This window comes from Culex pipiens, chromosome 1 (genome assembly GCF_016801865.2).
Source record: "Culex pipiens pallens isolate TS chromosome 1, TS_CPP_V2, whole genome shotgun sequence".
Lineage (NCBI taxonomy): Eukaryota > Metazoa > Arthropoda > Insecta > Diptera > Culicidae > Culex > Culex pipiens.
This window is the reverse complement of record NC_068937.1, coordinates 92,860,379-92,874,379: the sequence shown is the minus strand read 5'-3', so window position 1 is coordinate 92,874,379 and position 14,001 is coordinate 92,860,379. Positions and strand designations below refer to the sequence as shown.

Genomic DNA, 14,001 nt, shown 5'->3' with positions numbered 1-14,001 from the left:
TCCTCGAGTTTCGGAACGGTCCGTACTTTCCGGAGGAGGTCTGCGTACGAAACACCTTCCTTCACCTCGACCACCAAAGCCTCGCCTTTGTTACGCTCCCTGCGAAACTTGGGTTTTTGGGTGTCCTCGTTCTGCTTCCCTTTTTTCTTCCGCTTCTTTTTCTTGACCTTCTCCCATTCCTCCTTCCCTGGGTCTGGTTCTGGCTCCTTCGCTGGGTCCGGACTGTCTCCATTCCCCTGCTTCTGCTTCTTTGCGTCCTCCTCCTCTCCAGGCGTTTCCCTGTCCCTTTTAGAGCCTGGGCCGGGCGGCGTTTTCGGTTCTTTCTCCCGTAGCGTTTCCTCCTCCAGTTTTGCGTTCAGCGTTTCTTCGGCTCTTTCAGCTCTGAGCTTCAGTGAATTCCGCGCCACCACCAGCGAGCTGTTTTCGCGCTCTGCGGCATTCATGGCTGCCTTGACTCCATTCACCATCTGCTTGATTCTGGTGTGGACGTTGTTTTTGTCCTTGATGAAATCAAAGAGTTCGTTAACCCTCCTTCTGACCTCCTGCAACGCGGTCCTTCCGAGCAGGACTCCGTCCTGAGGGGTACTGCCGGCGAAGTTCAACAAGGATGACTTGGGAGTCTCCTCTCCAATTACTCCTATCTGCTGACTCAAAGCAGCCGCCTGGTTCAACACTGGGGATCTCAACACCTTCCCGCTTCCACGGAACGCGCTCGCCACTCCGCCTGCTGTGTCGCCGCCGTTTGACTCGCCTCCTGTCATTTCGACGTTTGCGTCCTCTTCTACCTCCGTGTTTTCCGATGCTTGGGGCGCATCGGGACCCTTTTGTTGGTTTGTTTCACTTGTCATGATTTTGAATCCCACGAGTCGCTAGGGAAATACGGTCCGCTGCGCCAGTGCCCTGCCGTGACGCAGTAAGGGCAAATTACGTGTGGGGTTCGCCCCTGTGCCCCACAGGCTCCGTTATCGACTGGGAATTTGTTGAACCCCCCCAGCCATGCATCCCTCGACACGGGTCGCGTCACATTTTGGATTCGGGGTTTGGTGAGGTTTTGGGCTAAAACACTTATAGCGGCGTTCGATCGCTTGACAGAGGTGTTTACGGACCCATGTGGTTTTTTTTTTTTTCGAAGAAATTAAACAGAGCCCTTGTTCAATTCCGCCACGTCCTAGACATCCTCCCGCTGCTGGTCCGGGGGCGATGCAATGAATGTATGCAATCGCCGACAGCTATCCGCCTACTGCAACCCGCCCGGTAGCTGGCAGCTAAGCTCCGCAGGGACCCTCACCTGTCCCCACGGTTCACGGGGTACCTGAGAAATGAATTCTCAGGTGTCTGATAGCGCGTTGGCGCGTTGGCGAAGTGGTGTACGCGCTCGCACGGTATGCGAAAGAGCGGGGTTCGATTCCCCGGCGCGCCAGATGTGCGGTAGCTTTTTCCTCGCACTGTTAATTTCTGTACTCATTCGGCTTGAAGAATTAGCATGATAAATTAACAAATAAGCTTCTTTGGTCATAGGGAAGGCCCCGACAAGGTTTGAGCCAAATCAAAAAATACAAATAAAATTCATTTTCCATTTCGGTAGAGAATTGCTCAAAACAAAGCATTTCGAAGTGTGCTTGCAGCTTTTCCAAAAATATTTAAATATTGTTTCATCCGTCATAGGTGAAAGCTGTCGGTGCGGATTATGCCATTTGGATAAAGCCAGACAGACGCGCCATGTGCCGAAGCTTTTCGGAATCAATCTATTTATTCAATCTGATGAATTATTTCTGTTAAAAAGAAAACGTGATCAACTTTTTAAAGCTTTTATTGCAAGCTAATGCATGATTGTTTCAAGACATTTCTATTTTTTTATGTGCTAGGTTCATAACTGTTAAAGCACTTTAACACACAACCCATTGTGGCCAAAGAGTCAAGAGTGAATTTTACAAAAAAAAAAAACCATTAAATTATGAAATCCACCAGCAAAATCCTCCCAAAAAGCTTGCCCTCTCCGCACACCCCCTCCACCAAATAATTCATCCCAGTTTCGAAAAAGAGGACACCAATATCCATCATAAACACCACCCAGACAAACCCCACCCTACCACTCACACACACCCATCTCGTTAATGTGTTTGCGCTGTTTGCATATGTTATATGGTGCCACCACCCCACAAAACCCCTCTTTTGCTCGGAAAATAACCCCACCCCCGAACGTAATAATTTATGATGGTGACAATAATAAACGTGCAAACAAGCGCGTAAATTGGCGTACATTGCTGGCTCACTTTTCGTGCCACACCTTGCCCCTCCCTCTGCAGCACGTGCAGTAGGGTGACAAGAAAAATTGAAAATTTTGGAAAATCTGAAGTGATACCCCCTGGATTTCTTAGGCAATAATAAGTAACTGTGCCAATTTTGAGTTAAATCGGTTAAGGTTAAGTGGTCGCTATTTACCGTTGAAGTTTCTATGGGGAAAATCGCTAAAATGTATGGAAAAAAACATCGCTTCAGGATTTGTCTGCCAGGTGGCACTGGTCTCACCCAAAATTGCCCAAGTGTGAGATTCTTGTAGGAAATTTAATTCCATACAACTTTGTACAGGGGTGCAAGAAGATCCGAGTTGATCCTAATGAGTTATTAGCAAAGCGATGAAATGAAATCGGCTTATATACTTGAAACTATATAAGGGGTTTATAGGAAGTATATAAGAAAATACTTTTTACTAAAAAAAAATCACCAAAAAAACAGGATCAACTCGGATCTTTTTGCACCCTTCAAAAACCATCTGCTTCAAAAGTGAAAGACACCATCTACCACCTTAACCTTAACCGATTTGGCTCAAAATTGGCACAGATACTTATTTTTGCCTAAGGAATCGAATCAGAGCGTATCCCTGATGTCGATTTTTTTTTCTTGTCACCCTAACATGCAGCTTTATTTTTAGCATATGTGCCACGTGGAATTTTGCACCGGATTTGAACATATGAATAGGTGGGGAAAATACTCATACTGTTACGTGCGGAGGGAGCATCAGTACTGTACCCAAGAAGCAGGTCATTCGGTTGAACATCATTCCTGGAATCAGCCTGCTCAAATGATTGTTCAAGAATAAAAAAAAGTCGCAATACACTCAACCCCCCTGCAGTGGTTGGTCACTTTTTCGTTTGACACTTTTTTAGTTTGTACCCCGTTGGTTGGTCAAAGTCAAACTAAAAATTGACGAACTGTCACTTTTTATACGGCGCTCACGCACACTATCAAAACAAACGTTCAGTAGTGTGTGTGAGCTCCATGTAAAAAGGGTGTCAAACTAAAAAGTGAACCGGACAAAAATCCTGGCGAAGCTTTAAGCTATCGGCCCATTCAATGAATGAAAATTCAATTTTCGCTGATGAGCAGTTTGGTTTTCGCCTTGGGCATTCAACTACTCATCAGTTGTTAAGAGTTTCAAATTTAATTCGGAGCAGCAAATCTGAGGGCTATTCTACTGGCGCTGCTCTTCTAGACATAGAAAAAGCATTTGACAGTGTTTGGCATAAAGGTTTGATTGCTAAATTTAAAAGGTTTAATTTTCCGATTTATTTCGTGAAAATTATTCAAAATTATTTGACGGATCGTACTCTGCAGGTATGTTATCAGAATAGCCAATCTGATCTACTACCTGTACGTGCTGGCGTCCCTCAAGGTAGCTTTTTGGGTCCAATTTTATACAATATTTTACTTCTGACTTGCTTGATTTGCCCCCAGAATGTCAGAAATCACTTTTTGCTGATGATACAAGCATCTCCGCCAAAGGTAGAAGCCTTCGTGTCATCACAAGAAGATTACAAAAAAGCTTGGATATTTTCAATTCTTATTTGAAAGAATGAAAAATTACTCCAAATGCTGCAAAAAACTCAACTTATTATTTTCCCTTACAAACCAAGGGCTGATTTTCTTAAACCAAAAAGTCATCACATTATAAAGATGAATGAGGTAAACTTAAAGTGGGAGGATCAAGTGAAATATCTTGGACTTGCTTTTGACAAAAACCTTACTTACAAGGATCACATTGAAAGTATCCAGGTTAAATGTAACAAATATATTAAATGTTTGTATCCACTTATAAACAGGAATTCTAGACTTTGTCTCAAGAATAAACTGTTAATTTATAAACAAATTTTCAGACCTGCCATGCTTTATGCTGTGCCGATCTGGACAAGCTGTTGCCTAACCAGGAAGAAAAAACTTCAGAGGATTCAGAACAAAATTCGGAAAATGATTCTGAAACTTCCTCCCTGGTTCAGCACCAGTGAACTTCATCAATTAGCCGAAGTTGACACTTTGGATGTTATGTCCAATAAGATAATTGATGCATTTCGACAAAAATCGTTGCAGTCTTCAGCTGCATTGATCCGCTCATTATATAATTTATAAGTTAGTTTTAAGGTATCTCTTTTCCCTTTTGTAAATGTAAGACCTTCTACTTTTGAAATCACTGAATAGCGAAAGCTCCAATATTTCATGAATAGGTAAAAGTTGCTAGTATTTAAAATTGATTTTTTTTCTTTTAAATTGAAAAGTCACTGATTGTGATTGGACATTTCAATTTATTTTTAAATGAAAAATGAACATGGAAAAAAATCTGAATAAATATAAATTCAAAAAAAAACCCTGAACATGCTCCAATCGACAGAATTGAATCTAGTGAATTTAGGAAATTTCGGGTATGAATGCAATGGAATCATCTTAATACATGCGCATCCACGTTTATCTATGAGGGTAATAAAAATAAGATGGTGTGCATTAGCGTGGTTCACGTTTCTATGAAAAAGACAAAAGTTGTTATTTTGTCTTGCATCAACCGGAATTTCGTTCTTTTATGTCCCCAGAAGCACTCCTGAAAATTTGAGCCCATTTGGTAAGGTCTAGGAGCTCCAGTTTTAATTTGAAATTTATATGGGATTTTGATTTATTTTCCATGGGAAACTATCTTTTTTTACATTGTATTAGGATTTTTTTTTATAAATCGATGAAATGACTTGATTCTTATAGTAGGAGATAGGTTTTGAACTGGGGAACAACTTTGTAGAACATACCAACATGCTAGGAAGTGACCCTTTAAAGATACAGATACTTTTAGATGGTGGCTTTTGAAGGGGCTAATGTTTGGTCAGTTTTCAGGGTGTGTCAAGAAGCAAGACAAGATAGAAACATCTTCCGTATGAAAAGTGACAACAATGCACAGAGTTTTTTTATTGAATATCTCAGAACTGGAATCGAATTTTGGGGACCTGTAAAGGTCAAAACGTGAGGCATTGTGAGCTGCACAAAACGGCGTTCTTAACTCAATTTTGCCCAAAATGGACGTGCGACAAGAAGATTCGATGTACCTAGACTGGCGCTTCGACAAAACTTCCATGTATCCGGAATCAACTGTTTCCCCTGAAAAAGCATCAAATTTTCCTAAGCATTTTATGAAAGCTCGAAAAACAGCTCGACGCCATATGTCAGACAGCTAACCTGCCCATAATTGAAGATTCGGCTATTATGCCAAATTAAGTATTCCGAGAAAAACGCGTTTTTGTTTTCGTCACCAAATCTTCGCCACAGCGATTTTAAAGGGGAACGGAATATCAGTCGTTTAGTTTTTAGCATCAAAAGCCAAAACTAAACCATATTTTAGTGAAATTCAAGTTTCGGAAGATGCATTCGATCATTTTCTGCTACCTAGAACAAAAGTGGATGATAGCCGATTTTACAATGATGGGCACAATCCTGATAACCTTTGAATCTACGTCAACGCTGTCGTTGATGGTTGATAGAAACTTCATCGTAAATGGAGCCATCGTTGATTTCATCGTCTACGTCAACGTTGGCGTTGATTTAAGAGTCTCGAGTATCTAAATATCGAAAGAAAATATTTTAAATTGACCACATGGCCCATGTTGCGGAACTCAGATTGTGATTGGCCAAGCAGATCCGGATTCCATGTTCCATGTCATACTTCATGACAGAGCAAAGGAGCCTCCTGCTAGTATTCAAAGAGTAAAAAAAAATATTTCTGACCTACTGCGATTTTTATTGTGCGCGTTAATCATCGATAATTAAAATGATTATTTCGAACAATCCTGATATTATTTAAACGTTTTTTTTTAATCTTTGCATATATAAAATTTGTGTTTTGTTGCAAATATTTAAACCCTGGTGAGATGTCTAACATATGACGAAGTTGACTTTATAGCTGTCGGCCACCATTGCTAGTACCAACCACTAGTGTCTTCCTTTTTATCTACAAGGACTTCGCCGCCCTGGGCTCCTAAGTGTATGAAAGTATGGCACGGAGCGACGGCGCCGAATACCCATATTTACACAAAGAATTTTAGAGCGCCCGCCGCGGGATTCGAACCAGCGACCTCCGGATTGTGAGTCCAGTGCGCGGTCCGATTGATCCACACGGGCGGGACGCGTCACGATATTCATCAAGCTTTCATAGCATGCTAAGGAGAATTCTAGAGTTTTTCTTTTTCCAAAGGTCCTATAATAAACATATGAAACACAATAGCTTATAGGACCCTATCAAAAAAAAACTCTTGAATTTGATGTTTTGAGAATATGACCATCCCAGAAGTTGCCGTTTGATTTTCCTACATCGCAGGAGCGTTAGAACAAAAAGTCCGAAATTCCCATGTAAATTACCCTGAGGCGCACAGCCAGTTTAAAACCAAGTGCACTGATATTTGGCTTGAGAGCCCCTACGAGAACTTGATCCGAGAACTTTTTGAAGTACATATACATATTTGAACACCTTTTCCCGTGCCATACTTTCACGGTTAAGAAACTAATGTAGCTGAACGAATAGTTCACGCCTTTGAATCCGTTAACGAAATTGAGATATACCGCCAAGGTTAAATAGGAACACTGTTGAAGTTGATTCCGTTCATAACTCTGCAATTTTATTATTTATTACGCCTGCATATTCGCCAAAATCCAGTTCATAAGGTTCGCCACGTCGGTATACACGGACGCTCCGACGCCACACGCTCGTCCAAATGACGTCACTCCAAATTGCACGAACCGTACTCCGTTGTACCGAGCCGGATAACCCAGCGGACCACCGCTGTCTCCTTGGCAAGTATCACCCCCGTCTTTGGCACTTCCAGCGCACAGGTGACTCTCACCGAGCGTTATTCCTAACTCTTGCTGGCAATCGGCCTTGGGCACTGCCGGAAGAGTAGCCTTCAGAAGAACATTGGATATTTCGCCGTATGATTCCGTGCGACCAAATCCGGTCACGATGTATCGCTGGAGTTTCTGCTCTTTGAGTGCTGGAGTCACCGGAAGGCAGATGGGCTGGATGTGATCTGCAATGGAGTTGAGGTGAACATGGATTTTATCTGAGGTTGTAGCTAGTAGGTATACTAACCATCGAACGAAACTTCCCGAGTTAGCCGAATCAATGCGATGTCGTTACTCTTTGTCCGTCTATCTTGCTGCTGATGTCGAACGATGTAATCGATGGCTACATCCTGAACCGGTGGAGCACAATCGCTGGCGTCGTTCGGGTTGCAGTCCTTGTAACTATTAAGATCATGCTCACCCAGTCGAACCTGGAATCTGTTATTTGTAAATTTAATTAAGTGTATTTTCTATTATCGTAAAAGTACTTACGGAGTCTTAGGATAAACGCAATTACTGGCCGTCAAAACGTAACGTTTGTTGATCAATGATCCTCCGCAAAGATATTCCGTGCTCTCAGAGAGCTCTGTCCTGTACGCCAACAGAGCCATCCAGGGGAACTCAAACAGTTTTGCGGGTGTACCACCGACAATTCGGCTGACCAAGAAGTTTCCACACAACCGGGGTAGATAGTTTGGGTAGCGACGCGTTGGATCCGCATCATGACCGTCTCGGACGGTAACACTGCCCTTTTCCGCCAGCGATAGCAGTTCCGTTACGTTCCGAAGCCACGGAACAAAGGTCGCCACGTTGGTGAACGCTGCATAGCTGTCCTTTTTGCAGAGCAAACTTTGGTCCTCCCGCGGTGCCGTAAACGAGATGATCCCCACGACATACCATGCATCTCCTCGTTTCACGTGCAGTCCACCACCACTGTCTCCATTACAGACGGTAGTCCCGTTGGTGTACCCAGCACAGAACAGGCTGCTGTCCAGAGTTTGCCCAAAGGTGTCACGGTCGTGCTCCAAACAGGTTGTCGTACTGACCACCGGCATCCGAGCCGCTTTCAACGTGGCTGACACATCATCGTCTTCAGTGAAACCCCATCCGACGGCCACTCCAGACTGACCGGTGACGTCCTGCTCCTGGTTGATACAGGCCGGTTGAACGTGCTGATTAAACGCAGCTTCTGTGCTCAGCTCCAACAGGGCGATATCATTCTTCTTCTGCTGAGGCTCGGTAAACCGATGAATCATCAAGATGTCGTGATGCTGTGAAGTTTGCAGATTCGGTGCGTTCAGGTTGTGGACTCCCAAACGGGCGAAGATCCTCTTCGGTGACAACACGTACCCGTTGTCATCTTTGACGCAATGATCCGCGGTCAGCACGTACATCGAGCTAATGAGTGTTCCGCCGCAGGCGTAGCAATCGGAACGACCTTTCCGGTGGTAGACTGCGGCATGCCACGGAAAGCTTCCGGGTGTTACATCACGACCCCGTACGATCACTTCGTTGATCCTGACCTTGGGAACACCGCACTGGAAGGAGCTGGAAGCCGCGACCAAGGGAATCGACAGCAGGAGAAACAGCACCTTCATGTTTGCTTAACATCAGCTAAATAACTGTAACAAGAGTCTTCTACGAATACTCTGGCGACCGGTTCGCGAGATAGTGAGACCTGAGACTGCGCGTCGTTTTTCGTCGTCGTCTGCATTGATAGCTGTGTTGTTTTTACGATGGAACCGGTTCTGTTTCTCGTACTGGGGATTTTTGTTTTGATGACCGCGGGATAACCCCGCAGAGCAGACAAGAAGATGGCTTTGGATGAAGACAGTGCGCATAATTTCGTTTATTTTGGTAAGTTTCAGCGTCTTGCACAACCGGGCTAATTCATTACTTATTTTCTGTTCATTATTAACAGTGAATCACTGATAATATTGAATTTCGGTTCAAGCTGTGGCAGTTCTAAACGATAATCGGGTATTCTGGGAATCTTCAATGGTTAGCGAAATATTCCAACGGAAGTCGCGTCTAGTGGATACGGTTGGCTGATAGCATGCCGTTTATTATGTTCGGAGTTAGTGCTGCCAAACCCCGTGTGCAAATTATTCGACTCCGCCAACATGGTTAAATGTTTGATCAGACAAGGGTGTGCGCCTCAAACGCCTAATCCACTCCAAATTGTCAAATTCCCGAATTCAAATTGAACCTCATCATTAATTCCTCGCTCGACACACGTCGCGAGATTTAATCCCTCTGGTCGTGATGCAAAATCTCTCCCCCAAAAAAGGGCAAACCCATTTTACAAAAGTCAAATCCGACTCGGAACATATTTTCTCTATCGAGGTGGGAGCCTGGTGGCAATCTTCACACGTGTAGCTACAAATCAATTTGATTGGAAATGCGATTGATGTTGAGGAGGAGGGAGGGAAGAACACGCTACCTTGCTGAGGGGGACGAGAACTGGGACATGTTCCGTGAAACGAATACGGTGTGTGGAACGGTGGATTTACGGAGTACTGGCGCTGGTGACATTACCATTGTGGGATTTTTGTAACCTCAGACCCTTGGCGGCAAGGGTTCTAGGAACCTGAAAAAGTGAAATAATCATAGTTTTGCTGGAAAATACTACAACAGTTCAAGCAAGCTTAAATAAACACAATATTGAATATCAATTTTCTCTATTCTTTTCGTTTCAGGTACGAATCTCACTAAACATGTCATTGTTTAACAAAATGGTATTTGTGTTCAGAACGTTATTCTTAAAGGTTGGAAAGGCTGTTCTCGAAGAGGTCATACGTTTATAACTAGGGATCAATTGAAGAAAAAATATACGATACTGACAACTATTAAGTAGAGCATATCAAATTTATGTAACTATTAGAAAAAAAAAAACTTTCCCGAGCAGACGAAAATAACGTGGGAATAACATTTTTTGTTATTTGAAAATACTAGGCCAATAACATTTTATGTTATTTATAACAAGATTTAACAAAAAATGTTATTCCAAAGTTGTTTTGGCTTTCAACCAATATCAGACCAACAACAAATTTTGTTATGATAACATAAACTGTTATTAAACTCTTATGCAAAAATGGATTTTGCAAGAATATACCATAACATTTTTTTTATTTTAACAGTAATTGTTATTGAAATGGCAAGAATTTTTTTCTTACCGTCTGCCGGGTTACTTCTCATGTTTACAGTACTTTTATATGCGTTTATCTTGCTAGTTTCTTTTTCTTTTTGGTATTTTAAAGCTTATTCTACAAAAAATAATCATTATCCCTTGGCCTAGTTGCTGTTCGACATAATTTGTCAGTCACTTTTTAGATTTTTGGTATGATTTTACATTTTTGATTTACACTTCAAACATTCGCTTTTTATTCGCACCAAAGAACACAATCTGAGAAAAAAAAAAACATATATTTTTTTTTTCATTTTTCGTATTTCTTTCCTGACAGTAGGGATTTTTTTTTCATAAAAATTAGGGAAGATTCTACTTTTGAATCAGGTGTTGAATCCGTTGACAGGAATTTTAGAATTTTTGCAGTTTTAAAAAAAGTAGAAAATTGCAGTTTTCTCGCATTCAAACGTTTTGAATTGATGTATTCCACCTTTTTCAGCGGTTCATTCAAATTTAAGTACAAAGTCAGACTAGTTTACAAAATTAAAATTAATAGGTCAGTAATTTAAGTTTGCATGTAAACATGTTTTTTGAAATATTTTGAAAATATTTTCAAAAAAACATTTTACACCTTTCCAAATTCTACGCAAAAAGTGCATTTTTTAAATACTTATTTTGAGAAATTTATTTTAAGTGACCAAAAATTGCATTTAAAAATCGACAGCATTTTTCCTCGTACCCATTTTTTCTGAGTTGGCCAAATCCTAACAACAAATTAGTATGGAGACTTGTTTGGAAAAACGATTAATGGCTTTTTACTTAGTGAATACAAGGACACAGTTTCATTCAAATAATAAATACAAAGACAAATCGATTTGCGCAAACATAGAGAATTATTTAGTAAGCTTTTATCAATACAAGCGTGATTTCTAAAGATTTTTTTTTGTTTCGAAATTAAACATCATAAACATGACAATTTGTTTGATTCGTTGTAAGGCCGTAAATAAAGAAAAATATAAAAATTGCAATTACAAGTCATGGTTTAAACATTTGAACGAAAAAAGTGTTTTGAAATGCATTTTACACCTGCCCAGATGTTATGCAATCTTTAGTGTTAAAAATATCTAAGTATTGGCGAATTTGTTTTTCGCCGAAAAAAAAAACTTTTTGCAGTACTGTACAACTGAATTTCACAAAAAATTAAAATATTTTGGATTGATCTCAAACATGCTTAATATGCTTTAAATGCAGTAAAATGCATTTTTAATTATTTTCAGTTGATAAGACTTCTTTTTCCATTAAAATTTTGAAGTTTATTGAAAAAATATTTTTTTGCCCCATGGGCGTCATAAACTTTGAAAAATATTTGCAACGGCCTAGCTACAAAAATCAAATTGGCAAACGAAAAGAAATTTTCTCTTTTTTACATCCTAAAAATACTTCGCAAAAGAAAAAGAATCAAAATGCTGAAAAAAGCTCTTTCGATAGTCCTTTTAGACTCTGCTGATAGTAAAACTGGATACTGAAATATGGCTTAAAATAGAAAAAGGAATGATTTAAATGAGTTTCACAACAAATGTACCTAAATATTCAGAAAAAAACTTTTGTGAAATCATCTGTTATTTTCAATTGAAATATTTCAAAACTTTTATATCAATCTGTACATTTTAAAATATCTGAACACACAACGGATGGTTTTTCATTCAAATACAAAGCTCAATTTAAAAAAAAACTCAATTGCTATTCTGATAAGATTACACAATTTTAGACAGGTAATGTTTAACTTGTGACGTAGCTAACCTCTAATTTCGAAAAAAAAAAATACACGTATACAGCAATTCTATTTGAAAAGAGCCTAAACCGAAAAAAAAGTTCTCCGATCCGGCCATTATTGTGACCTACATCGTGCTAGGGTGGTACAAAAAATGGCAATTTTAGTCATTTTTCGCAAAACCCATTTTTTCAAAAAAAATCATATCTCCACGCCATTTTATCCGATTTTAGCTGTCTTAGACGCAAAAGAAAGGTGATGAGTTTGGCTATTTGGGAAAGATAGTAAGAAGTTTCAAAAATCCAGCTTAACATTTGAAAAAGTCGTATGAAAACTTAAAATAGCGTTTTGCCTTGTCTGGACCAAAGAGCATATGTACGATGTAGGTCACAATAATGGCCAATCAAAAAAATACTTTTGCCAAGGAACCCCAAGAAAAATGTTGAGCCCGATCGGAGAACTTTTTTTTCGGTTTAGGCTCTTTTCAAATGGAATTGTTGTATATTTCATCGATTTTTTTTAATCATTTAAAAATCACTAAAACTCCACCGTGTGCTTTTAAAAGTATTGTTTTCGGAAACTTCAGCTAATTGTGCATGAGAATGACACTTTGAATGTTTTTGTAGCTCATGTAATGTTTACATATGGGGATTTTTCTAAAATAAAGAAACAACCCGGATAGTGCCGTTTATCACAAAAATTGTTTTTCAGGAAAAAAATTGAACAACGATTCTCAAACTTTGATAAACCAAGGCTTAGAACCATTTTGTGAATGATTCGCCAGATACAGAACACATTCGCCGATGAAAAGCGGTGCTCGAACTTTTGCCAAACAACCCCCTCCCTAGTATGCTCGAAATTGAATGTTGTCCTAAAATTTATTGCCTGTTCTCGTGGGGAGGGAGCCTCCACGTCGCGTCGTTGTCGTCTTGTCGTCGGCGAATAAAACTTTTCCATAATCATTTCCACGAATGCTCGGCTCTGCCGATGGCCAAAGCAACTCACCGACTGTGTATTTGTGGAAAAAGTATTTTGGTGACCACCCGCACCCTCCTTCTATACTGGGTTTTCACAATTTCGAAGGACGCATACGCACTCACATATACGGCTTTAAACTGGAACGGCGATAAGGATATTATGTTTTGAGGCAGGGGGGAGTGCATTTTCTGAATTTTTGGTTGGTCACTTTTACAAAAGGCTTAAAGACGTAATTAAAATTTGTACAACTTGGAAAAAGAGCATAAAGTTTTTTTTCAGACTCAAATATTCTGCGCTAAGAACTTCTATTCTAAGCCATATTTCAGTATCCAGTTTTACGATTAACAGAGTTCTTAGCGCTAAGAAAGTACTCTGAATCATTATCCAATATTTCAAGTGAATCCATTTTCAAATATTACCCCCTTTTTGCATACACCACTTTCAATAGTGTGCGAGGGAGGATGGTGGTTGTGCAAAACCGACATTTATGTGCCCATCGTGACGACAAGTGCCTTGGCAGCTTTGGCGCCTCCTGCCGTCAAGTTCTGGCCAATTCCGAGTCTTTTTATAGACCAATAAAGGAGCCTCGCAATGGATGGTAATGTAAATTTGTACCAAATAAATCACACAATTGGCAGGCTGGAGCGAGAGGGAAAGATATTTAGTGAGTTGATGATGGGAACATCTAAAGCTGGTGAAATGGCAGTAAAGGACTTAAATTTTCTAACTAAAGCTTGTTTGATTACGGAGGATGGCTGTCAAAGACAACAGAAAATAGTTTAAATTACAAACGCACTTTAACTTTTAATAACGGTTGTGTTCTATTGGCTATTCAAATATTAAGTCGAAATTGACTAAACCCAACAGCTTTATTGTAAAGCTCAATCCAAGAACTAAATTAGTGCTTTCAACCACCCTGCACGACGAAACAGATGTAGTAGCAAATAGAGTTATGAACAAACTCGATTTCCCTTTCATG

General features: G+C 40.3%; 2 protein-coding genes across 2 annotated transcripts in view; one reads left to right on the top strand and one right to left on the bottom strand.

Annotated features, from left to right (window-relative positions):
- The window catches only part of LOC120424512 (proteoglycan Cow), a 320,210-nt gene that overhangs the window by 119,311 nt on the left and 186,898 nt on the right, over nucleotides 1-14,001 (top strand). The gene's annotated exons all lie outside the window — the stretch shown is intronic.
- LOC120424511 (transmembrane protease serine 9-like) lies at nucleotides 6,898-8,827 on the bottom strand. The gene is made up of 3 exons (XM_039588664.2): nucleotides 7,639-8,827; nucleotides 7,394-7,584; nucleotides 6,898-7,331 (listed from the first exon to the last, which is right to left on the bottom strand). The coding sequence occupies exons 1-3, from the start codon at nucleotides 8,742-8,744 to the stop codon at nucleotides 6,934-6,936; spliced, it is 1,695 nt and encodes a 564-aa protein (XP_039444598.1). The 5' UTR covers nucleotides 8,745-8,827; the 3' UTR covers nucleotides 6,898-6,933.

Coding starts and splice junctions, on each gene's coding strand:
- LOC120424511 (XM_039588664.2), bottom strand. CDS start 8,744: ATGAAGGTGCTGTTTCTCCTGCTGTCGATTCCCTTGGTCGCGGCTTCC. Junction 7,585..7,638: donor TGCGTTTATCCTAAGACTCC/GTAAGTACTTTT, acceptor TACAAATAACAG/ATTCCAGGTTCGACTGGGTG. Junction 7,332..7,393: donor TCGGGAAGTTTCGTTCGATG/GTTAGTATACCT, acceptor ACTCCATTGCAG/ATCACATCCAGCCCATCTGC.